At 41.2% G+C, this 28,000-nt stretch overlaps 1 protein-coding gene across 8 annotated transcripts in view; it reads left to right on the forward strand.

Annotated features, from left to right (window-relative positions):
* The window catches only part of STXBP5L (syntaxin binding protein 5L), a 350,034-nt gene that overhangs the window by 106,369 nt on the left and 215,665 nt on the right, over window positions 1–28,000 (forward strand). For all 8 annotated transcript variants that reach the window (XM_063446146.1, XM_063446149.1, XM_063446159.1 and 5 more), the window contains exons 3-6: window positions 4,181–4,262; window positions 4,713–4,813; window positions 11,131–11,265; window positions 18,346–18,409. In XM_063446146.1, the coding sequence (XP_063302216.1) occupies window positions 4,181–4,262; window positions 4,713–4,813; window positions 11,131–11,265; window positions 18,346–18,409 (382 nt within the window). The remainder of the gene's footprint in view (window positions 1–4,180; window positions 4,263–4,712; window positions 4,814–11,130; window positions 11,266–18,345; window positions 18,410–28,000) is intronic.

The raw sequence follows: 28,000 nt of genomic DNA on the forward strand, positions 1-28,000 counted from the left end.
TGACAATAAACTTGAAAAATGTCTGTGTTCGTCATATGAGAAAGTTTGATAAATGGCTTGAATATTTCTCTCTGTCTGTAGGTCATATGTTTCTGTGACAGTGTTTTCAGCGTACATGTGGGGACCAGAATAATCCTGCGGGAAATAAGGGACTTTATTCATTTTTCATATTCGGATCTATCCGTTGTCTCTGGCATAGCATAGATCCCGCAGGCGTAGCAGTACATATGCTACGCCAGGGACATTGGATAAATCTGAAGTATGAACTGCATCGAACTGGACAAAGGCAGTATCACAGGGCCCAATAATGTTAATATCACTATCTAGCCCCCTTGGTCCCCCTTACCTCCTTAAATATAGTAAAATCTTACCTTTAATCCAGAGTGCTGCTTGGCTGACATCATCAGAAGTGGTGATCTCAGCCATTCACAATGCTTTCCCATAGGAAAGCATTAGATTGGCTGAGCTTGTCAATGAGGCTGATCAAGGGCACAGCCGGCACAAACCAAACACAGCCCTGGCCAATCAGCATCTCATCATAGTGATACATTGAATCAATACATCTCTATGAGGAAAGTTCAGTGTCTGCGTGCAGAGGGCGGAGACACTGAATGTCAGTCACACTGTGCAGCACTGCCCCAGGGAGCACCTCTAGAGTGGCCAATGGAGTTATCCCTAGCTTGTAATGTAAACACTGCATTTTCTATTAAAAACAGTGTTTACTGCAAAATTCCTGCAGGGACTGACTATACGAACAGGAACAAATACAATAAGCTGTAGTTGTTCTGGTGACTATATTGTCCCTTTAACCCCTTAAGGACCAAACTTCTGGAATAAAAGGGAATCATGACGTGTCACACACGTTGCCTCAGGATTTCCTAAATGCCTTTTTCCATTTTCTTCATAGCTGGATGTTTAAAGCCAGTTCAGACAACGCCAGTCCTTAACTGTGCTTAGAAAACCCAGCAGTAAGCAGGACAAACAGCAGTAACCCCAGGAGTCCCTCCCACTCTGTGTTCCATGTGGTTGCCGCTCACACAGTAAGCAGGACAAACAGCAGTAACCCCAGGAGTCCCTCCCACTCTGTGTTCCATGTGGTTCCCGCTCACACAGTAAGCAGGACAAACAGCGGTAACCCCAGGAGTCCCTCCCACTCTGTGTTCCATGTGGTTCCCGCTCACACAGTAAGCAGGACAAACAGCGGTAACCCCAGGAGTCCCTCCCACTCTGTGTTCCATGTGGTTCCCGCTCACACAGTAAGCAGGACAAACAGCGGTAACCCCAGGAGTCCCTCCCACTCTGTGTTCCATGTGGTTCCCGCTCACACAGTAAGCAGGACAATCAGCAGTAACCCCAGGAGTCCCTCCCACTCTGTGTTCCATGTGGTTCCCGCTCACACAGTAAGCAGGACAAACAGCGGTAACCCCAGGAGTCCCTCCCACTCTGTGTTCCATGTGGTTACCGCTCACACAGTAAGCAGGACAAACAGCAGTAACCCCAGGAGTCCCTCCCACTCTGTGTTCCATGTGGTTCCCGCTCACACAGTAAGCAGGACAAACAGCGGTAACCCCAGGAGTCCCTCCCACTCTGTGTTCCATGTGGTTCCCGCTCACACAGTAAGCAGGACAAACAGCGGTAACCCCAGGAGTCCCTCCCACTCTGTGTTCCATGTGGTTCCCGCTCACACAGTAAGCAGGACAATCAGCAGTAACCCCAGGAGTCCCTCCCACTCTGTGTTCCATGTGGTTCCCGCTCACACAGTAAGCAGGACAAACAGCGGTAACCCCAGGAGTCCCTCCCACTCTGTGTTCCATGTGGTTCCCGCTCACACAGTAAGCAGGACAAACAGCAGTAACCCCAGGAGTCCCTCCCACTCTGTGTTCCATGTGGTTCCCGCTCACACAGTAAGCAGGACAAACAGCGGTAACCCCAGGAGTCCCTCCCACTCTGTGTTCCATGTGGTTGCCGCTCACACAGTAAGCAGGACAATCAGCAGTAACCCCAGGAGTCCCTCCCACTCTGTGTTCCATGTGGTTCCCGCTCACACAGTAAGCAGGACAAACAGCAGTAACCCCAGGAGTCCCTCCTACTCTGTGTTCCATGTGGTTGCCGCTCACACAGTAAGCAGGACAAACAGCGGTAACCCCAGGAGTCCCTCCCACTCTGTGTTCCATGTGGTTCCCGCTCACACAGTAAGCAGGACAAACAGCAGTAACCCCAGGAGTCCCTCCCACTCTGTGTTCCATGTGGATGCCGTTCACACAGTAAGCAGGACAAACAGCGGTAACCCCAGGAGTCCTTCCCACTCTGTGTTCCATGTGGTTCCCGCTCACACAGTAAGCAGGACAAACAGCAGTAACCCCAGGAGTCCCTCCCACTCTGTGTTCCATGTGGTTCCCGCTCACACAGTAAGCAGGACAAACAGCGGTAACCCCAGGAGTCCCTCCCACTCTGTGTTCCATGTGGTTGCCGCTCACACAGTAAGCAGGACAATCAGCAGTAACCCCAGGAGTCCCTCCCACTCTGTGTTCCATGTGGTTCCCGCTCACACAGTAAGCAGGACAAACAGCAGTTACCCCAGGAGTCCCTCCCACTCTGTGTTCCATGTGGTTCCCGCTCACACAGTAAGCAGGACAAACAGCAGTAACCCCAGGAGTCCCTCCCACTCTGTGTTCCATGTGGATGCCGTTCACACAGTAAGCAGGACAATCAGCAGTAACCCCAGGAGTCCCTCCCACTCTGTGTTCCATGTGGTTCCCGCTCACACAGTAAGCAGGACAAACAGCAGTAACCCCAGGAGTCCCTCCCACTCTGTGTTCCATGTGGTTCCCGCTCACACAGTAAGCAGGACAAACAGCAGTAACCCCAGGAGTCCCTCCCACTCTGTGTTCCATGTGGTTCCCGCTCACACAGTAAGCAGGACAAACAGCAGTAACCCCAGGAGTCCCTCCCACTCTGTGTTCCATGTGGATGCCGTTCACACAGTAAGCAGGACAAACAGCGGTAACCCCAGGAGTCCTTCCCACTCTGTGTTCCATGTGGATGCCGTTCACACAGTAAGCAGGACAAACAGCGGTAACCCCAGGAGTCCCTCACACTCTGTGTTCCATGTGGATGCCGTTCACACAGTAAGCAGGACAAACAGCGGTAACCCCAGGAGTCCCTCCCATTCTGTGTTCCATGTGGTTGCCGCTCACACAGTAAGCAGGACAATCAGCAGTAACCCCAGGAGTCCCTCCCACTCTGTGTTCCATGTGGTTCCCGCTCACACAGTAAGCAGGACAAACAGCAGTAACCCCAGGAGTCCCTCCCACTCTGTGTTCCATGTGGTTGCCGCTCACACAGTAAGCAGGACAAACAGCAGTTACCCCAGGAGTCCCTCCCACAATGTGTTCCATGTGGTTGCCGCTCACACAGTAAGCGGGACAAACAGCAGTTACCCCAGGAGTCCCTCCCACTCTGTTTTCCATTTAGTTCCTACTCTCACAGTGAGCAGGACAATAGTCCCGAGGTTCACTTTACATTTCTTGCAGTATCCACTCCTCCAGTGAGAAGGACAAACAGCAATAAACCTAAAATTCCAAAACATTCCATGCCGTTCCCCATTTCTAGAGCGTACTGTTTGGCCTACGTGGCTCCTTTCTGCTTTTCACTTAATAAACTGTTTTGTTTAATCCATAACTGGACATGGCGTGTAGTAATACACTAACTATGTGCCTGTCTCAGTGTCCTCGCTTTGTTAAATCCACCGTCCAACACACCCAATGCTGCCAGTCGCCGAATACACCGTTTTTTTTTTTCTTTTTAAAGAAAGTATGGGTAACGGAAAGCATTCTCCAGAACATTTTTATTTTCCACATTTTTTTTAACAAATTTGAAAATTAGATCAAAACCATTTAAGCTGGTCGGTGCCCAGACTGTCCCTTTAATAAGTGGCGAGTGAGCATGATGACTGGAATGCTCAATGCTTGCTCAGTATGACCTGTGGGGGAATGTTTAATGTCTGCCGTTATAATGTCTCCCTGTATTGCTTGGCAACATGTCATGGAGGTGGTAAAGAGTTGCACACATGCCTTGCAGCATTGGCGGCTCGGAGCTCTGCTCATAGAATTACAAAGCTGACAAGGTTAATTGCTTGATAATTGTTTACTAGTAAATCCTTAACTATTGATTGCAACAGATTAGGCCGTCCTGGCGTTGATTGTTATTGCCAACATGACAGTGGGTCGGCCGTACTTCATCTTCAATTCCTAATCAACGAGGTAAGTGTCATTCTTAATAAAGATAACCTGAAATCTTTCCCTTACCACCTGCTGCAGTCTGCCAGTGGTTATGGTGGTTCTACACAGCGATTGAGTTAATGTACGTTATTTTTAGTATAAACCTTAGTAAACCACAGAAAAGAAATCTAATTTTAAATTATATTTGTTGGGTGCTACTTTGTAAATCCAATATAAACACTAGATTTATTTTCGAAGAGCTTCTGTTATTAATCTTTTTTTCACCAAATAGCTCTCACAGCTGTTGCTTCTAACTAGCGTTCCTACATTTAGTCACTTATTGAATTCCCATGTGGCCCCTGAGATGTGCCAGGCTTGGGAAACAGTGATTTGGCTTGTCTAAAGAAATGTTACATAATTTAATTTATTATATAGTATGAAATCGATTTAATGCTTTATTATTTATGGTATTATTTCACTTTGTGCCCGCAGGGTGTCCTGGTTACAGCATGTTCAGATGGGACTCTTAACTTATGGAATTTAAGACAAAAGCGACCAGCTGTTCTTCATACCCTTAAATTTAATAAAGAACGGTAAGAAATAGCACTGCCTTTACTTTTATTCAAACCTGTATGGCATCCAGAAACAGTTGTGTTTACAATGGAAGCTACAGAAAACTAGGAATATACAGTTTACACTGGTATGGAATCCAGATAACGCGGTGTTTACACTTGAATAGAATCCAGATAATTTGGTGTTTACACTGGTATGGAATCTAGATATAGCTGTGTTTACACTGGTATGGGATCTAGATATTGCTGTGTTTACACTGGTATGAAAGCTATAGCTATACTATGTTTATACTGGCATAGGGTCTAGATATTGCTGTGTTTACACTGGTATGGGATCTAGATATAGCTGTGTTTACACTGGTATGGGATCTAGATATTGCTGTGTTTACACTGGTATGGAATCAAGATAATTCTGTGTTTACACTGGTATGAAAGCTATAGCTATACTATGTTTATACTGGCATAGGGTCTAGATATAGTTGCGTTTCTACTGGTATGGAATCTAGATATAGCTGTGTTTATACTGGCATAGGATCTAGATATAGTTGTGTTTACACTGATATTGGATCTAGATATTGCTGGGTTTACACTGGTATGGAAGCTATAGCTATACTATGTTTATTCTGGCATAGGGTCTAGATATTGCTGTGTTTACACTGGTATGGGATCTAGATATAGCTGTGTTTACACTGGTATGGGATCTAGATATAGCTGTGTTTACACTGGTATGGGATCTAGATATTGCTGTGTTTACACGGGTATGGGATCTAGATATTGCTGTGTTTACACTGGTATGGGATCTAGATATAGCTGTGTTTACACTGGTATGGGTTCTAGATAGAGCTGTGTTTACACTGGTATGGGATCTAGATATAGCTGTGTTTACACTGGTATGGGATCTAGATATTGCTGTGTTTACACTGGTATGGGATCTAGATATGCTGTGTTTACACTGGTATAGAAGCTATAGCTATACTATGTTTATACTGGCATAGGGTCTAGATATTGCTGTGTTTACACTGGTATGGGATCTAGATATGCTGTGTTTACACTGGTATGGAAGCTATAGCTTTACTATGTTTATACTGGCATAGGGTCTAGATATTGCTGTGTTTACACTGTTATGGGATCTAGATATGCTGTGTTTACACTGGTATGGGATCTAGATATTGCTGTGTTTACACTGGTATGGGATCTAGATATTGCTGTGTTTACACTGGTATGTGATCTAGATATTGCTGTGTTTACACTGGTATGGGATCTAGATATTGCTGTGTTTACACTGGTATGGGATCTAGATATGCTATGTTTACACTGGTATGGAAGCTATAGCTATACTATGTTTATACTGGCACAGGGTCTAGATATTGCTGTGTTTACACTGGTATTGGATCTAGATATGCTGTGTTTACACTGGTATGGACGCTATAGCTATACTATGTTTATACTGGCATAGGATCTAGATATGCTGTGTTTACACTGGTATGGGATCTAGATATTGCTGTGTTTACACTGGTATGGGATCTAGATATTGCTGTGTTTACACTGGTCTGTGATCTAGATATTGCTGTGTTTACACTGGTATGGGATCTAGATATTGCTGTGTTTACACTGGCATGTGATCTAGATATAGCTGTGTTTACACTGGTATGGGATCTAGATATAGCTGTGTTTACACTGGTATGGGATCTAGATATTGCTGTGTTTACACTGGTATGGGATCTAGATATGCTGTGTTTACACTGGTATGGAAGCTATAGCTATACTATGTTTATACTGGCATAGGGTCTAGATATTGCTGTGTTTACACTGGTATGGGATCTAGATATGCTGTGTTTACACTGGTATGGAAGCTATAGCTTTACTATGTTTATACTGGCATAGGGTCTAGATATTGCTGTGTTTACACTGTTATGGGATCTAGATATGCTGTGTTTACACTGGTATGGGATCTAGATATTGCTGTGTTTACACTGGTATGGGATCTAGATATTGCTGTGTTTACACTGGTATGGGATCTAGATATTGCTGTGTTTACACTGGTATGGGATCTAGATATTGCTGTGTTTACACTGGTATGGGATCTAGATATGCTATGTTTACACTGGTATGGAAGCTATAGCTATACTATGTTTATACTGGCACAGGGTCTAGATATTGCTGTGTTTACACTGGTATTGGATCTAGATATGCTGTGTTTACACTGGTATGGACGCTATAGCTATACTATGTTTATACTGGCATAGGATCTAGATATGCTGTGTTTACACTGGTATGGGATCTAGATATTGCTGTGTTTACACTGGTATGGGATCTAGATATTGCTGTGTTTACACTGGTCTGTGATCTAGATATTGCTGTGTTTACACTGGTATGGGATCTAGATATTGCTGTGTTTACACTGGCATGTGATCTAGATATTGCTGTGTTTACACTGGTATGGGATCTAGATATTGCTGTGTTTACACTGGTATGGGATCTAGATATTGATGTGTTTACACTGGTATGGGATCTAGATATTGATGTGTTTACACTGGTATGGGATCTAGATATTGCTGTGTTTACACTGGCATGTGATCTAGATATTGCTGTGTTTACACTGGTATGGGATCTAGATATTGCTGTGTTTACACTGGTATGGGATCTAGATATAGCTGTGTTTACACTGGTATGGGATCTAGATATTGATGTGTTTACACTGGTATGGGATCTAGATATGCTGTGTTTACACTGGTATGGGATCTAGATATGCTGTGTTTACACTGGTATGGGATCTAGATATTGCTGTGTTTACACTGGTATGGAAGTTAGTTATAGCTACATTTACACTGGTATGGAAGCTATAGCTATAATATGTTTATACTGGTATGGAATGGTTTTATGAAGCACAGGTCATGTTAAACTAACTTAATTGCGTTCTACGAAGAGGTAAGTAGAAGTGTAGATCAGGGTGTTGCAGTGGATGTGATCTATTTTGATTTTGCCATGGCGTTTGATACGGTTCCTCACAATAGGTTAGTGATCAAACTCAAAGAAATCGGTCTAGATGGAAATTATTGTTCTTGGGTAAAACATTGGCCTAAAAATAGAGTACAGAGAGTTTTCATTAATGGTAAACTTTCAGGCTGGACAGAGGTGGAATGTAGAAATAGTTTCTGTTTGCAATACTTGTTGATGGTCTATACTTGCACACTGATTGAGACTTGAAGAGCTGACATCTCCATCTCAGAGTAATCATGTGAGTGGAAACATTGGATATGAGTCGGACTCAGGGCAGGTAGAGTCACTGGTAATTTTGTCGTGTGAGATCGATGTGCCAAACCTTTTATGGCGTAAGATTGTCGGCACAACACTTTGCATCATGATAAGTCCTACCTGTGCTTTTTATATGTGTTATTATTATGAAATTTGCGATTGCCATTGAGAAAGTTGTGTTCATGCAGAATTTTTTGGGGATATTAGCAAATATTATATGAATAAAAATAGGATTAATAAAAACTTTCTTAAATAAGTGCAACACAGTACAAAATACCTACATTATAAAATCATTTGCTAAAAATGTAGTTTTTGTGTTAATCCTGAATATGAAACAGTGGGATCTCATCAATATATGTGAAAAAATAAGACCTTTTTACTAACATTATTCATTAGTGCATTAATTGCAATTACAGACTCCAGGGAATGTCGTAATCACATCTCAGAACAATGCATGGCTAAATATAATCATTACCCAAAACATCTAAATGCATGGCTGATGTAGTGGAAGAACGATTCTAGAACTAAATGATAGGGTAATGTCAGCTTCACCTGGGGTTTCATTTTATTATAATTCCGGAATCCACAGAGAAATCCATTTCGGTTCAGTGTTTTGCCGTTCGCCTTTTTAATTTCGCTCGGTCTGATCTGTGTGCTGCGCTGTTCTGCATAATGAGGTAAGCGCAAAGTTGATTTTACCTCCTGCCTCTCTCTGCATTGATTTGCTGGCCATACGCCTAGATCCTGGCATGACTGAAAGGAAAATGGCTCTCTTCCATCCTCTTAAACACCCGTCAAGCCATGCTTTAGAAAGAGACGACTCTGTCTGCTCATTTAACATCACAGAAACTCCGGTGATTTTATCATGCGTGAAACACAGCTTTTCTATATACTGCCTGCTATTCTGTGAACTGTGTGCTTTGCGACCTAAACTCTGTGTTCAGGAAATGGGTTAATGTTAAGTCACGTCAAAGAAAGTTTCAAATAAATAATAGGAAGACAAATACACGAATGTTACAGAATGTGAAAGGAATGCTGTTTACGTAATTGTGGTGCTGCTGCTAAGAGAACAGCAAAGCAGACTATGTTGTCTCTTACCCAGATATTGATAACAATATGGGGATTTAGTCATATGGCCATAAACCCACCGCTGTGTCAGTCAAACTACATCATTATGGCTAAGAGCTTGCCCAGGGCGCGTGCATGCCGGTCCCTGTTTGTGTATTTTGTGTAAATTGAAGTCATTTTAGTAACCTTTATTTATTTTGCCCATGTTAATATAATAATAAGAAGAAGAATACCGACACCCCAGGCTGAAACTCACGACAAGCTGAATATAACGCTCCTGGTCAAATATAAATATTACGTTTATTTCAACAATATCAATATCCAGCCTCTACACAGACAGGAGAGCTGCTTGGATACAGTCCAGAGCCCCATGTTAGAGTTAGACTGCTATCCACTGATATTGGGGGACTTTGATATTAAATACAATAACATTGTTGTACAAGGAGGCAGTTTAATTAAGGTGGAAGAGGCGGGACTTTCTGAGTGGGGATGTGGTCAGAGGTGGGGCTGTTCTGAGTGTGACAGTGGGAGTGGTCAGGGGTGGGGCTGTTCTGAGTGTGGGTGTTGTCAGAGGGCGGGGCTGTTCTGAGTTTGGCTCGGGGAGTGGTCATGGGCGGGTGTTCCGAGAATTTTTCAGTTACTTACTAATAACAATTTATAAAACTAAAATGTAATTTATAACAAGAACAATGTATCTTATTTCCACAGACTGATTTCTAGACACATTTATTGTAGTTTGAAGACACATTACTGGGAGTATTATTAACTCTTTTATACACTTAGACACACCAACAATATGGACCAACAATATGGAGCTCCTAAAAAAGAGGGACTGTCCCTCCTAAGCAGGGACACTTGATAGGTATGCAGAATCTCTCAGATCAGCCCTGCGCCTGGCCAGACCCCCACACCGCCTGCCCCTCTGTGTCCATTTGAAATATTGGGAGTTATGATAATAAGTAAGATTTGAATCCCATGCTCCATTATTCACATACACGGCAGTACAGTGAGGTGTATCCAGTGTTTCTTGTGTACCGTGTCTCCTGGGAAATGAAGTGAGTCATTTTTTTGATGGGAGTTAATAGTTATTCTGAGCGGAGCTGCCGCGGATGAAGTCATGCTGTCAAGTTTCATGTATGAAAAATGGTTTTGAAACTCATAAGCTCCTCTCTAGTGACAAGCTCACTCGAATAATTAAAATGAGAACGTTAACACTTTGTCTACAGGTCGGAGGTCTATGTTTCATTGATGGCTTTTTTTGCGTCATGAGAGGAAAGAGATGACAGTAGCAAATCCAAACGTATTGTTCTATAAAGCCCTCCAGATAAAATCATTGATATGGGTTAATACTAGACAGTTTTATCTGTCTGTCTGTCCATCTTATCTATCTTGTAACGTTTGATCAAGGCCCTCACTACCTCTTGTAACAGAAAGGTGGGGGGACCTGTACTATTTTTATAGCCCCCGCACCCCGGAGTATTTTCTGCCATGTCGACTCCCGTGGTCCTTTGTTATTCTCTCTTTTGTGCCTTTTTCTTAATGATTTTTAATGTATTTTCCTGTTCTCTCCTCTTTCTTCCCACTTTTCAATATTTTCAGCCGGAGCTAGTTTTCTGTACCGTACGCAGTTCAGATTATCATTAATAGCCTATAGGGTGCAAACGTTCTGGGGTTGTTATTTTATGTATTTTTACCCTAGAAGTTGTGAAACAGCTATGATGCCGGGAGCTTTCTCCTCTCGACCCTGCCTGGATCGTATTCTTTGCTCTCTCCTCCAGCCTGTATATGTCATCCTTTTCTCCGCTCCATATTTTTATTCTTCTCTTTTCATCCCTTCTTACCGTATTTTGCTGGATTTCTCCTCTATTTGACCTGGTTAGCCCTGGGCCCTTCAACTAGCGAGGACTCCATTGCCCCCATTAGTGGTAGATTGTGCTCCACCGATGAATGTTTGATTATATGTCCGTAATTTTGTAATGTGCATTTGTAAAAATTCAGTTTGATGTCTTTTTCAGAATTACATGCTGTCATCTGCCCTTCCAGAGTAAATGGCTGTACGTGGGGACAGAAAGAGGGAACACACACATTGTAAATATCGAATCCTTTGTTCTCTCTGGCTATGTGGTTATGTGGAATAAGGCAATAGAATTGTAAGTATAAACATCACATACCATTATTTATTCAGTCGGATATGGGGCTCTAGATATTGTTGCTCAGTAATATTATTTTCACAGGAGCCTCCATGTATCTCAGCTCCCCCTTGTTTCTCCCTTCTGTGTGTCTTTCAGCTTGCTTGTATCTGTCATCCCTCCCCTGTTTCTTCTAGTCTTATCTGTGTCTCTCAGTACCCAGAATTTCTTAGCTCTCCGCTGTGTCTCTTAGCTTTCCCATCTGTCTCTCAGCTGTCCCCTCTGTCTCTCAGCTCTCCCCTGTGTCTTTCAAAGTGAAACACTGCACAATGCAGACTCCAGGCACCATAACCATTTCACTTCAGTGACAGTAAGAGCAGTAAAACCTGCACGAAAATGCTTCTAACAGTATACAGCAAAATATATACATAATATTATACTATTTATATATTTTGCCAATTTTCGCACCATTTTGGTCTGCTGTTCTGATTCGGTTCCTGAATCGGCATTCAGCCGAGTTGAACTGACATATTCATAGGGTGGGATGGAGAGTTGAGTAGAAGTGCAGTGGAAGATAAGTGAGGAGGGGGTGAGGTAAGGTTTATTGGGTTGGACAGTGGTGAAAATTAGTAGACATATAGTGGAAGATAAGTAAGGAGGGGGTGAGGTAACGTTTATAGGGTGGGACAGGTGAGATTGAGTAGAAGTGTAATGAAAGATAAGTGAGGAGTAGATGAGGCAAAGATTATAGGGTGGGACAAGGGGAGCTCGAATAGACGATTAGTGGAAGATGAGTGAGGAGGGGGTGAGATAAGGTTTATAGGGTAGGACGGGGAGGTTGAGTAGAAGATAAGTGGGAGGGGTGAGGTAAGGTTTATAGGGTTGAAGAGTGGTGACAATTGGTAGACATATAGTGGAAGATAGTGAGGAGAGGGTGAGGTAAGGTTTATAGGGTGGGACAGGGGGAGGTTGAGTAGACGTGTAGAGGAAGATAAGGGAGGTAGGGTGAGGTAAGGTTTATAGGGTGAGACAGGGGAGGTCAGGTAGACGTGTAGTGGAAGATAAGTGAGGATGGGGTGAGGTAAGGCTTATAGGGTGGGACAGGGGGAGGTCGAGTAGACGATTAGAGGAAGATAAGTGAGGAGGGGTAAGTTTTATAGGGTGAGACAGGGGAGGTTGGGTAAATGTGTAGTCGAAGATAAGTGAGGAGGGGGTGAGGTAAGGCTTATAGGGTGGGCCAGGGGGAGGTCGAGTAGACGATTAGTGGAAGATAAGTGAGGAGGGGTAAGTTTTATAGGGTGAGAGAGGGGAGGTTGGGTAAATGTGTAGTCGAAGATAAGTGAGGAGGGGGTGAGGTGCGGTTTAAAGGTTGGGACAGGGGAGGTTGAGTAGAAGTGTATTGGAAGATAAGTGAGGAGGGGGTGAGGCAAATGTTATAGGATGCGACAAGGGGAGGTCGGGTAGACGATTAGTGGAAGATACGTGAGGAGGGGTGAGGTTTATAGGGTAGGACGGGGAGGTTGGGTAGACGTGTAGTGGAAGATAAGTGATGAAGGGATGAGGTAAGGTTTATAGGATGGGACAGGGGGGTTGAGTAGATGTGTAGGGGAGGATAAGTGCAGAGGGGGTGAGGTAAGGTTTATAGCGTGGGACAGGGTAGGTTGAGTAGATGTGTAGGGGAGGATAAGTGCAGAGGGGGTGAGGTAAGGTTTATAGCGTGGGACAGGGTAGGTTGAGTAGATGTGTAGGGGAGGATAAGTGCAGAGGGGGTGAGGTAAGGTTTATAGCGTGGGACAGGGTAGGTTGAGTAGATGTGTAGTGGAAGATAAGTGAGGAGGTGTGAGGTAACGTTTATAAGGTACGACACTGGTGACAATGAGTAGGAGGGTAGCAGGACATGAGTGGGGATTACAGTATTTAAGAATACTCAGATATCATGGTGTGTGGTTCAGAGGGCTGTCTGGGTGGAGAGAAGAGCATTCACAGGAGCAATTTCTTGAAGATAAATTAAGACTAATATGATTTTAATGAAGAATTCCCTGGATGATAGAAATAACCAGAATCACCTACCTTCCTTTAATGAGTTTGGCATCTCATTATTGCTTTTCTGTAAATTGTTAAGATAAAAAGCTGCAGCATTTACTTGGACTTGTTTTATGTGGTGGCATTTAGCATACGAACACAAAGTATGCTGTTATTAAAGTCATTCATTTTCTCTCCCTCATTCGGAAACTTTTAACGGAATGAAACATAAATCATATTTCACAGGGTAACCTTTGTATTTTTAGCAATTCCCTGTGTGAAGAATTCCTAACGGCCTCCTTAATGACCTTTATATTAATTGATCAGTGCTCGTTACCAAACATAAAGCACATTAATACACAATCAATTGTCCTCAGTTTACTTGGTATTTTACCCTTTATCAAGATAAACATCTCCAAATCTAAACTGAAATAGCTATAATTAAAATTCTCTTTATGGAAATGGAATCTCACAGAAACAATCGAGGTCCTGCAGAGGTGATACTGTAATTTTGGCTTTATTGGCTTTCACGTTTTTAGGGGGGGGAAAAAACTGAATAAATTAATAATGGGTGAGGTCTCTGCATTTCTAATGCTTAATATTCAATTTCTGGCTAGTTCTTAGCCCGCCAAGTATTTTATTATGCAAACTGTTGTCTTAAAGGGACACTTTAGTCACCTGAACAACTTTAGCTTAATTAAGCAGTTTTGGTGTATAGAACATGCCCTGCAGCCTCACTGCTCAATCCTCTGCCATTTAGGAGTTAAATCCCTTTGTTTATAAACCCTAGTCACACCTCCCTGCATGTGACTTGCACAGCCTTCCATAAACACTTCCTGTAAAGAGAGCCCTATTTAGGCTTTCTTTATGGCAAGTTCTGTTTAATTAAGATTTTCTTATCCCCTGCTATGTTAATAGCTTGCTAGACCCTGCAAGAGCCTCCTGTATGTGATTAAAGTTCAATTTAGAGATTGAGATACAATTGTTTAAGGTAAATTACATCTGTTTGAAAGTGAAACCAGTTTTTTTTTCATGCAGACTCTGTCAATCATCGCCAGGGGAGGTGTGGCTTGGGCTGCATAAACAGAAACAAAGTGATTTAACTCCTAAATGACAGGGAATTGAGCAGTGAAATTGCAGGAGAATGATCTATACACTAAAACTGCTTTATTTAGCTAAAGTAATTTAGGTGATGTTAAGACCCCTCTGGCATAAAGGAGTAAAACCGCTGTTGAGTTGAGCTTCCCTTTTCGCAATAATGCAAACTCCATTCGTATACTCCAACCGTACGAACTGCAACCAGGGGAATGCACCAATCTCCCGACCAGGACCCATACGGATCCCAAACGCACGAATAATAAACCCACGAATCGCGGCTAACAGCCGATCAAATATAACATCCAAGCGGCTTACGTTTCCAGTAATCAGTCACCAACCGTGTAATAAATCTCCCCTCCAATAACGAGACCAAGCTCCGCATTGAGGGTAAAATAAGAACTGGCTTTACTGTGGGCTACCCGCCCGTATTTATGCAGGTCTCCCACTTGGTGGACACTCCCCTAGGGGACCAAATGGGAGACTGTAATGGCAGACAGACATATGGCACTTTCAGACATACAGGCACAAAATATTCCCACAATGCATCCCGGTTTCCTCCCCTCTGCCCTGGAGATAATCGAGAAGTAATTCAATTATCTCCAGGTCTTGAAGCCCTGTGATAAATCTATTTACACTGCACATTACTAGGTGTTTTATTGTGGTAGAGCTCTGTTTGTGTAATACCCCTTTTTTGTGTGCCCTACATAAAGAGTGCCCTGTCTGCGTGTAATTGGAAAACGTGGGAGTTCTGAAAAATTCTGCACAATTAGGATAATGTTTAATAGTTGTTCTTGCGGGTTATGTTACCATTGGCTTTAATTGTGAGCTCTGTAGAAAATGGTCCTTATGATAGTTGTGCTCACCAGTTGATTTTTGTAGTGAAGGTAAGTATAATTTACAATATAACAAATGTTCCACCTGTGAGGAGGGTCCAAACAAATATGGACCGTTTCACTGGTGGAGGAACACCTATTGGGACACTCCAGGGGTGTCCTGGGGCTTAACCCCTATAGTTTAGAATAGTCAAAGAAACCTCAACTGCTGGAGTGAACCAGACTAGTTAAGTACACAACTGGATATAATGAACGAAATAATACTGATAATGTGACAAATACCGTCTAGTGAAACACCAGTAAATAGTAGTGAAAATCTAGCCAAAATGGCTTACCTCTATGTACAAAAAATGAATGATGCCTATGAGCCTACAGAGCTCCAGAGTAGCTTACTGGCTAGTGACTTTAATTAGTAGAAAGAAATGGTCAAACCCAGAGCTAGGGGCCCATAAAGTAGGTATGAGTCAAATGACAAACATAGGTATCAGGGGTGCTGTCACGTTCAGCTAAACACGGTGCTTAGATCGTGCAGCTGCAAGAGGGTCTATGAACTTGGTAGCCAGTATAATGTAAAGTCTGGTCGGCGGTATACCAAGCGATAGTACCACTGTCAAGGGGGGGTGTCATAAATGAGTTAATAAATACTTAACATAAATAACATAGGGAAAGAGGCATATAAATAGGACCTCCCCCTATATAACTCGATAACTGTAACGCTGAACAAATAATGGTTACGGTATATAATCGAGAAACCCCAGTCGGTACTACTGAGGTATACTCAGCAGATACCAAACGTGACCCAAACCCTAGTACAAATAGGAGGTAAAAAACACACACAAAAGGGTGACTACATGTGCATAACCATACTTAGTGTGTTGGTTGCCTACACATGGTGATAGAGATCCCTAAGTGAAAAGTGGAGTGAGTAGAACAGAGAGCCCTTAGAGCCCGACGCGCGTTTCGGTGCTCGCTCGGATGCACCTTCGTCAGGGGCTAATTTGAGACTAGTCAGAAGTCTCCTTTTAAATGTATTCAAGTCCCAGCCACTTGCTAATTGACCAATGAAACCGCCGGAATTCAGCGCCAAACCAACCACGTGGGCGTATGTAAATGCCCTGGGTGGATGGGCCAATCACAGATCTTTTCGTCAGACGTCATCTGACGTTTTCTTTCGTATACACTTTTTCTTATTAACACCAGTTTGTTAACCCAATGTGTACCGAGTGGATTTTAGTCCTTATTGGCTGCTATCATAACGATACATGTGCGGAGTTGTAGCAAAGTGTATACGAAAGAAAACGTCAGATGACGTCTGACGAAAAGATCTGTGATTGGCCCATCCACCCAGGGCATTTGGTATACCGCCGACCAGACTTTACATTATACTGGCTACCAAGTTCATAGACCCTCTTGCAGCTGCACGATCTAAGCACCGTGTTTAGCTGAACGTGACAGCACCCCTGATACCTATGTTTGTCATTTGACTCATACCTACTTTATGGGCCCCTAGCTCTGGGTTTGACCATTTCTTTCTACTAATTAAAGTCACTAGCCAGTAAGCTACTCTGGAGCTCTGTAGGCTCATAGGCATCATTCATTTTTTGTACATAGAGGTAAGCCATTTTGGCTAGATTTTCACTACTATTTACTGGTGTTTCACTAGACGGTATTTGTCACATTATCAGTATTATTTCGTTCATTATATCCAGTTGTGTACTTAACTAGTCTGGTTCACTCCAGCAGTTGAGGTTTCTTTGACCAAGTATAATTTACACCCTGTAAACACTGCAATACTAAAGTAATTTGACATATCTTGTTAAACGAAGCAGAGCACATTATTAATCGTGACCAGGATATCGCTGACTGGTGTTATCTAGAAGCTATCGAACAACCAACCTTTAAATGCTGTAATTGTAAATTAATGCAGGACTGCTTATCAGAGGCTGGATACTGCAAGTATTTAACAGTATTCTAATCTAGTATACTTCATATATAATAACATAAAAACTAGAAATAATTGCGCTCACCCTTTCACAAACGGAAAATGGAGGAAAGACACCGCACTCTCTCTGCTAAACTCCAATGCACTCCAATGCAGTCATTCAGCATAATGGCATGTTTTATTGTATATGTGGATAAAAAACCTGCTGCCACGTATCAGAACCCACTATCCCCCCAAATGGGTTCAGAGGCTTACAGTCTATCGGAGGTGGGGCATAAAACACAATAGGACAGGAAATAGCGATCAAATAAGGTGGAGTGAAGCAGAGCTGGAGGAGAGAATAGAGGGCTGCCTTTTAGTAGAGAGCATGGGATAGGTACGTGAGGTAGAGGTTACTCTGGGAGGCCATAAGCTTTCCTAAATAGATGGGTTTTAGGGCACTTTTTAAATGATTGAAGACTAGGGGAGAGTCTGATGGCAGTACGCAGGCTATTCCAAAGGAAGGGACCCATCCGCGAGACGTCCTGCAAGCATGAGTTGGACAGTAGTGACGCAGTATTGGCTTATTGGTCTGGAGAGAGCCATAAGGAGAGAGTTACAGGATTAGAAGAGTACAAATAATAGCGATAGTAGCATCTTACGTAGTTACATAGGCTGAAAGAGATGTGTGTCCATCACAGTTCACAAAATATTTTTTGCTGTTGATCTCTGCCTTAGTCATACCTCCATTCAGTGCTCAGCTGTGGTCAGGACAACTCATTTTGTGTTAAACTACTTGAAAATTGTTTAACATTGAATGGAAGGGCAGAACCAGGGGACTCCAGGCACTATAACCAATTCAATCAGATTAAGTGGTTATAGTGCCGATGGTGTCCCTCTATGTGCATATCTAGGAGGTACCTGGACCCATTAAATTACTTGATGTTTCTGTGGAATTTTCCATCAAAGTCCTAATTGTTGCATAGGTCTACTATCCGACACATCCTGCTAATTGGCAATTACCTAATAGGATTTACCATTTTATTGTATTGTAGTGCATTGTAATTGTGATTTTAATGCCATTCATTAGAGTGCAGTTATTACAGGGCCATTCATTAGAGTGCAGATGCAGACACACAGACACAGCACTCTGCATCCATATCAGCTTGTGCTTCAGATATCACGTTATTGTCCACTACTAACATGCATGTTTTTCTGTTTCTGCAGATCTACAAAAACCCACCCAGGACCTGTGGTACACCTTAGCGATATGCCCAGAGATGAAGGAAAGGTAAGGAGATACGTGGCATGAGCTCTGCACACTCTACATGGAAGATGTCGTATTAGTTGTTCCATGAAGATGGATTGGTCGCATTATTTTACTGAAATACGTGCTCAGATACAATGTTATATTCTATTTATCGTCTGTAATAAGCTTCAGGATAGCAGAGAATCGGTCTCCTCTGCAGATCCAGTGCTCGGCTCGCTCTTGGGCTTTGATTGAATTTGGGTTAGTTCACTTTGTTGCACTATAGCTTGTTGTATTTTTGACCAGATTGTCATTATTCTTTTTCAGTAAAGCATTGACAGTGAAGATATTATTGGGCTTTGCACAGCTTCCTGTTTCTATTTGGAAAATAGTATCCACTATACAAGAGAGAAACAAGGTCTTAAAGCAGCTAATCACACCGAATACCCAAACAGATAACCAGTCATACTACATAGAACGTTAGATTTCACAGCCACCATGGTCCAGCAGGGTTTGCCCTCTCTGGATGCAGTTTGTGTAGATGTCAGGATTCTCTGCACGCCAGCTCCTTCTCTTCCTGGCTAGTGCTTTGTGAATCAGCACCATGTGTCACGGCACACAATGCTGGGATTGGTGGTATATTAAGGGCTTAACATTTCCACTCGCCACTATCTTTCAGCGCTAGTGAGTAGAAATTCACCATTAAGTGCACCATTAACTCTCTAGGATGGCAAGGGCAAGTAACTAGATTGTAAGCTCTTTTGAACAGGGCCTTCTTCACCTTTTGTCTTTTTTGATATTTTGTTTGTCAATTACCTGTTGTCAATGTCAATTATCCCCATTCTACGATTGTGATGTGCTACGGAATATGTTGTCGATATATAAATAACAATCCAAAAGGACTGGCTAGTAGATTAGGACTTGAAATGGTAAGTGGCAGGTTTAAATCTTGTATTCAGAGTAAAACAATTGCATATCAGAGATACACCTAATGCTTGATATCAAGGAGAAGAGACAAACACACACGTGTTGTATGTTAAAATCATCTTCTGGGTAATTCCACGGTCGCACAAGTCTTTTATGCTATGTAGATAAGAAATTGTATCCGTACAATGCAAAGCAGCACGTCCATTCTTCAAGGCCACCTTTTCCTGAGAAACGAAACTTAATGACGTTTTGGTTTTCCTCACTTGGTGCTAGTTGATACAAGTGCATAGATACGTGATTATAACTACTGTATACAAAATTAACTCTGTTACATTTCTTCCATCAGTAAGCCCTGGTATACTCTGTGTTGGGCATAATATCCACCTGTAACTATAACCAGTGATGTAATATATCCACCTGTAACTATAACCAGCGATGTAATATATCCACCTGTAACTATAACCAGCGATGTAATATATCCACCTGTAACTATAACCAGTGATGTAATATATCTATCTGTAACTATAACCAGTGATGTAATATATCTATCTGTAACTATAACCAGCGATGTAATATATCCACCTGTAACTATAACCAGTGATGTAATATATCTATCTGTAACTATAACCAGTGATGTAATATATCTATCTGTAACTATAACCAGCGATGTAATATATCCACCTGTAACTATAACCAGTGATGTAATATATCTATCTGTAACTATAACCAGTGATGTAATATATCTATCTGTAACTATAACCAGTGATGTAATATATCCACCTGTAACTATAACCAGTGATGTAATATATCCACCTGTAACTATAACTAGTGATGTAATATATCCACCTGTAACTATAACCAGTGATGTAATATATCTATCTGTAACTATAACCAGTGATGTAATATATCCATCTGTAACTATAACCAGTGATGTAATATATCCACCTGTAACTATAACCAGTGATGTAATATATCTATCTGTAACTATAACCAGTGATGTAATATATCTACCTGTAACTATAACCAGTGATGTAATATATCTATCTGTAACTATAACCAGTGATGTAATATATCTACCTGTAACTATAACCAGTGATGTAATATATCCACCTGTAACTATAACCAGTGATGTAATATATCCACCTGTAACTATAACCAGTGATGTAATATAGCCACCTGTAACTATAACCAGTGATGTAATATATCCACCTGTAACTATAACCAGTGATGTAATATATCCACCTGTAACTATAACCAGTGATGTAATATATCCACCTGTAACTATAACCAGTGATGTAATATATCTATCTGTAACTATAAACAGTGATGTAATATATCCACCTGTAACTATAACCAGTGATGTAATATATCCACCTGTAACTATAACTAGTGATGTAATATATCCACCTGTAACTATAACCAGCGATGTAATATATCTACCTGTGACTATAACCAGTGATGTAATATATCCACCTGTAACTATAACCAGTGATGTAATATATCCACCTGTAACTATAACCAGTGATGTAATATATCCATCTGTAACTATAACCAGTGATGTAATATATCCACCTGTAACTATAACCAGTGATGTAATATATCCACCTGTAACTATAACCAGTGATGTAATATATCTATCTGTAACTATAACCAGCGATGTAATATATCCACCTGTAACCATAACCAGTGATGTAATATATCCACCTGTAACTATAACCAGTGATGTAATATATCTACCTGTAACTATAACCAGTGATGTAATATATCCACCTGTAACTATAACCAGTGATGTAATATATCCACCTGTAACTATAACTAGTGATGTAATATATCCACCTGTAACTATAACCAGCGATGTAATATATCTACCTGTAACTATAACCAGCGATGTAATATATCCACCTGTAACTATAACCAGCGATGTAATATATCCACCTGTAACTATAACCAGTGATGTAATATATCCACCTGTAACTATAACTAGTGATGTAATATATACACCTGTAACTATAACCAGCGATGTAATATATCCACCTGTAACTATAACCAGTAATGTAATATATCCACCTGTAACTATAACCAGCGATGTAATATATCCCCTTGTAACTATAACCAGCGATGTAATATATCCACCTGTAACTATAACCAGTGATGTAATATAGCCACCTGTAACCATAACCAGTGATGTAATATATCCACCTGTAACTATAACCTCGATGTAATATATCCACCTGTAACTATAACCTCGATGTAATATATCCACCTGTAACTATAACCAGTGATGTAATATATCCACCTGTGACTATAACCAGCGATGTAATATATCCACCTGTAACTATAACCAGTGATGTAATATATCCACCTGTAAATATAACCAGTGATGTAATATATCCACCTGTAACCATAACCAGTAATGTAATATAGCCACCTGTAACTATAACCAGCGATGTAATATATCTACCTGTAAATATAACCAGCGATGTAATATATCTACCTGTAACTATAACCAGTGATGTAATATATCCACCTGTAACTATAACTAGTGATGTAATATATACACCTGTAACTATAACCAGCGATGTAATATATCCACCTGTAACTATAACCAGTAATGTAATATATCCACCTGTAACTATAACCAGCGATGTAATATATCCACCTGTAACTATAACCAGCGATGTAATATATCCACCTGTAACTATAACTAGTGATGTAATATAGCCACCTGTAAATATAACCAGTGATGTAATATATCCACCTGTAACCATAACCAGTGATGTAATATATCCACCTGTAACTATAACCAGTGATGTAATATATCCACCTGTAACTATAACCTCGATGTAATATATCCACCTGTAACTATAACCAGTGATGTAATATATCCACCTGTGACTATAACCAGCGATGTAATATATCCACCTGTAACTATAACCAGTGATGTAATATATCCACCTGTAAATATAACCAGTGATGTAATATATCCACCTGTAACCATAACCAGTAATGTAATATAGCCACCTGTAACTATAACCAGCGATGTAATATATCTACCTGTAACCATAACCAGTGATGTAATATATCCACCTGTAACTATAACCAGTGATGTAATATATCCACCTGTAACTATAACTAGTGATGTAATATATCCACCTGTAACTATAACCAGCGATGTAATATATCCACCTGTAACTATAACCAGCGATGTAATATATCCACCTGTAAATATAACCAGTGATGTAATATATCCACCTGTAACCATAACCAGTGATGTAATATATCCACCTGTAACTATAACCAGTGATGTCATATATCTACCTGTAACTATAACCAGTGATGTAATATATCCACCTGTAACTATAACCTCGATGTAATATATCCACCTGTAACTATAACCAGCGATGTAATATATCCACCTGTAACTATAACCAGCAATGTAATATATCTACCTGTAACTATAACCAGTGATGTAATATATCCACCTGTAACTATAACCAGCGATGTAATATAGCCACCTGTAACTATAAATAGTGATGTAATATAGCCACCTGTAAATATAACCAGTGATGTAATATATCCACCTGTAACCATAACCAGTGATGTAATATATCCACCTTTAACTTTAACCAGTGATGTAATATATCCACCTGTAACTATAACCTCGATGTAATATATCCACCTGTAACTATAACCAGCGATGTAATATATCCACCTGTAACTATAACCAGCAATGTAATATATCTACCTGTAACTATAACCAGTGATGTAATATATCCACCTGTGACTATAACCAGTGATGTAATATATCCACCCGTAACTATAACCAGTGATGTAATATATCCACCTGTAACTATAACCAGTGATGTAATACAGCCACCTGTAACTGTAACCAGTGATGTAATATATCCACCTGTAACCGGTGATGTGCTATATCAACCCTCTAACCGTAACTAGTAATGTAATTGTAACGGCACCCCCAGACATAAAAGGGTTAAACCGCCATTTAGTAGATCTTCCCCTTCCAGATATACAGGCACAGCTACTGCAGAACACCAAACTCCCGAACTGGATACAAAATAGCACTCCACCTCCCAAACTGGAACCTCACGAATAGCTGCTAGTAGACGAACAAGAAAAGCAGATAATCAGCTTACACTACTGGCAATCAGTCTCTAACAGCATACAGTGAATCCTCCCAAGAACGAGACGAGGCTCCGTGTTGAGAGTCAAGCAGTGGTCTGGTTTATTCAGGGCTACGTGCCCAGTATTTATGCAGGTCTCCCACCTGGTGGACACTCCCCTAGGGGACCAGATGGAAGAATGTATCACAGACAGACATGTATCACATTTCAGACACACAGAGGTAAAACATCCCCACAATGCATCCTAATTTCCCTCCCTCTATCCTGGAGATAATTTAGAAGTAATCCAATTATCTCCCAGGACAGAGGCAATTATACACGTTGGGACACAAAGACAGTAAAACACCTTAAAATACATAAAGTCACCTTTTATACATAAAACACAGACATTTCACATATCCCCAGATAGCTGGGATCTGAGCGCACAAAACTACCTATTCTCACAGTTCAATTGCTATGGAGCCAAGTCTTCAATTACACGAATAGGCTCCATGGCAAAGCTATCTGGGTTAACACATTCACATAGCACAAGTACCGAATGAACATGTGTTCGGTTTAAACTGCACGAAGAAGAACCAGCAGGCAGGCGGCTCAGCGGTGTTCGTGCAACTAAGTGTCCGTTTTTAGATCCATGGTGTAAGTAATGCACATCGCTGGCCGCTCGGGACTTTTAAAATGGCCACCGCCACGTGTTCGGTAAACGAACAAAGACCACCCTGCATTCGTCAATTAAGCTGCGGTTAACCGCAGCTTCAGGGAGGTAAATTGGCGGCACACTCCAGCTCTCAAGTGGTCGCTCCTTCGGTAGTTTGTTCGGTAGATAAAATCTACCAAACACCCCGGCAGAAAGGCACGAATAAGCCTTTCTGCAGGGAAAAAAAGTCTTTTAAAGTCTGGTCCATAGTCCAAAGGCAGCAGGCGGGCAACCAGGCTTCTCCAATGCAATGTGGCGAGATTGCTCTCGTCACAGTAATATATCCACCTGTAACCGGTGATGTAATATGCCCATCACTAACCAGTTATATAATATTGCCATCTATAACCATAACCGGTGATGTAATATATCCACCTGTAACCGGTGATGTAATATGTGCACCTTTAACCAATGATATAATATAGCCACCTGTAATCATAACCGGTGATGTAATGCATCCACCTGTAACTGTGATTGGTGATGCAATATATTCACCGGCAAGCAGGAATGGTTTGGGATGATGTGCTGTGTGTTTTTAATAGTGAATGTAAATGTGCACAGTAGTGAATGTGTGTGTGCTGTGTGCCCAGTAGTGAATGTGTGTTTGCTGTGTGCTCAGTAGTGAATGTGTGTGTGCTCAGTAGTGAATGTGTGTGTTCTTAAAAGTGAATGTGTGTGTGCTGAGTAGTAAATGTGTGCTGTGTGCTCAGAAGTGAACGTGTGTGCACTCAGTAGTGAATGTGTGTGTGCTCAGCATTGAATGTGTGTGCGCTCAGTAGTGAATGTGTGTGTGCTCAGTAGTGAATGTGTGTGTTGTGTGTTCTTAATAGTCAATGTGTGTGTGCTCAGTAGTAAATGTGTGTGCTGTGTGCTCAGAAGTGAATGTGTGTGCACTCTGTAGTGAATGTGTGTGTGCTGTGTGCTCAGCAGTGAATGTGTGTGCACTCAGTAGTGAACGTGTGTGTGCAGTGTACCCAGTAGTGAATGTGTGTGCGCTCAGTAGTGAACGTGTGTGTGCAGTGTACCCAGTAGTGAATGTGTGTGTGCTCAGTAGTGAATGTGTGTGTGTGTGCTGTGTTCCCAGTAGTGAACGCGTGTGTGCTGTGTGCCTAGTAGTGAACACGTGTGTGCTGTGTGCCCAGTAGTGAACGCGTGTGTGCTGTGTGCTCAGTAGTGAACGCGTGTGTGCTGTGTGCCCAGTAGTGAACGCGTGTGTGCTGTGTTCCCAGTAGTGAACGCGTATGTGCTGTGTGCCTAGTAGTGAATGCGTGTGTGCTGTGTTCCTAGTAGTGAACGCGTGTATGCTGTGTGCTCAGTAGTGAACGCGTGTGTGCTGTGTTCCCAGTAGTGAACGCGTGTGTGCTGTGTTCCCAGTAGTGAACGCGTGTGTGCTGTGTTCCCAGTAGTGAACGCGTTTGTGCTGTGTGCTCAGTAGTGAACGCGTGTGTGCTGTGTTCCCAGTAGTGAACGCGTGTGTGCTGTGTTCCCAGTAGTAAACGCGTGTGTGCTGTGTAATACAAAGTTTAAAACAGTGGAGCGCTTATGTGATAACCCAGTGTTATATTGTGCACACAAAAAAATAGTATTATAGCACTTAGCTGGGATTTTTTTCTAGTTTTATATTGATGTCTTCTGTGCCTTTAAAACATAAAATTGCATATAGTGTAATAGTGTTATTTTTATGAGCACAGGAAAAAGAAAAAATTGGAAAAACTCACATATTCCAGAGCTAATATAACCTAGCTCTGGTGTGGATTGCTTTTAGGTCCGTTCCTGGGCGACCTCCCCCTCTTTTTATTTCAGTGCTGGCGTGGATCCAATGTTACAAGTGTAGAGCCTGTATCCTGGCTCAGTAAATCAGCTTAGTGTAGTTTGGGACTACACACCCATCTGTATAGATGCCGGAGACTCGAATTCGGTAACAAAGTATAATTTTATTTTCCAAGGTAAAAATAAAACTAAATATAAAAATACAGATACCAAATCTATTAAAAAGTCTATTCAAATAAAGAAACGCGTTTCACCGTTCAGTTCGGCTTCCTCAGTCTTCTAATTCTGACTTCCTGGGTCTCCGTGAACGTGTGAGTGCTGTGTTCTCAGTAGTGAACGTGTGTGTGCTGTGTGTGTGCTGTGTGCCCAGTAGTGAACGTGTGAGTGCTGTGTTCTCAGTAGTGAACGTGTGTGTGCTGTGTGCTCAGTAGTGAACGTGTGAGTGCTGTGTTCTCAGTAGTGAACGTGTGTGTGCTGTGTGCTCAGTAGTGAACGTGTGTGTGCTGTGTTCCCAGTAGTAAACACGTGTGTGCTCAGTAGTGAACGCGTGTGTGCTGTGTGCCCAGTTGTGAACGTGTCTGTTCACAGCAGTAAGTCCACAAATGTTTGCTCTCAGTGCAAAGCCTAAAACATACAGTACAGTGGAACAGAAAATGTAATTGCAAAATATTGGTTTTCTTTCATTTTTAAATATTTGCTGGAAAAAATATAAAATAGTTACCGGTATATAAGATTTTGCCATTTTCTATTTTATTAAATTACTATTACAATGAATTGGCGAAAGCCACTAATAATACTGAAAGGTAATGTGTATAGATACCATTAGACATCACATGGCGTACGTTCACACCTTGCATTAGGATTTAGTTCAGTCGCACACTGTTTCGCTATGGCAGGCACTGTGTTCGGTGTTTGGATATTATATAAAGACTTATTCCATCTGAGTCACGCTCCATATGACGTCTTCAAATTAATTAGAGCTTTCTGTGCTTAGCGTGCCTGTCAATATGAAATCCTTCTCCCGGACTTGAATTTCCTGGAGTAGAAGTGGATTTTCATGTTTTTACCGGCATTATTAAGACTTTGAAGTTGAAAGACAGGTTTGGTTAAATGAATTGGCCCATGCTGTGAATGTTATATTTTTGTTGCTGATAAATACTCACCAATGGCTTATTTTAACAGTTTTTACTGTGTAAATTAACGTCTTACTATCGATGTGCCCTTATCCCTTAACTTGTTTAAAATGTGACATCTATCTATCTATCTCTCTATCATCTATCTATCTATCTATCATCTATCTATCTATCTATCTATCTATCTATCTATCTCTCTATCATCTATCTATCTATCTATCATCTATCTATCTATCTATCTATCTATCTATCTATCTATCTATCTATCATCTATCTATCTATCATCTATCATCTATCTATCTATCAGTCTATCTCTCTATCATCTATCTATCTATCTATCTATCTCTCTATCATCTATCTATCTATCTATCATCTATCTAGCTATCTATCTATCATTTATCTATCTATCTACCATCTATCTATCTATCTATCTATCTATCATCTATCTATCTATCTATTTACCTATCTATCTATATCTATCTATCTATCTCTCTATCATCTATCTATCTATTTATCTATCTAGCTATGTATCTGTTTATCTATCTATCTATCTATCTACCAATCTATCATCTATCTATTTATCTATCTATCTATCTATCTATATATATATCTATCTATCTATTTATCTATCATCTATCTATCTATCTATCATCTATCTATTTATCTATCTAGCTATGTATCTATTTATCTATCTTTTTATCTATCTACCATCTATCTAGCTATCATCTATCTGTCTATCTATCTATCTATCTATCTATCTGTCTGTCTGCCTGTCTGTCTGTCTGTCTGTCTGTCTATCTATCTCCGTATATCTATCTATCTATCTATCTATCTATCTATCTATCTCTCTTTCTATCTCTCTATCTATCTCTCTTTCTATCTCTCTATCTATCTATCTATCTCTCTCTATCTATCTATCTCTTTATCTATGTCTGTCTTCACCATGTAATTTTTAAAATAAATAATG

This window comes from Pelobates fuscus, chromosome 1, assembly GCF_036172605.1.
Source record: "Pelobates fuscus isolate aPelFus1 chromosome 1, aPelFus1.pri, whole genome shotgun sequence".
NCBI classification, from domain to species: domain Eukaryota; kingdom Metazoa; phylum Chordata; class Amphibia; order Anura; family Pelobatidae; genus Pelobates; species Pelobates fuscus.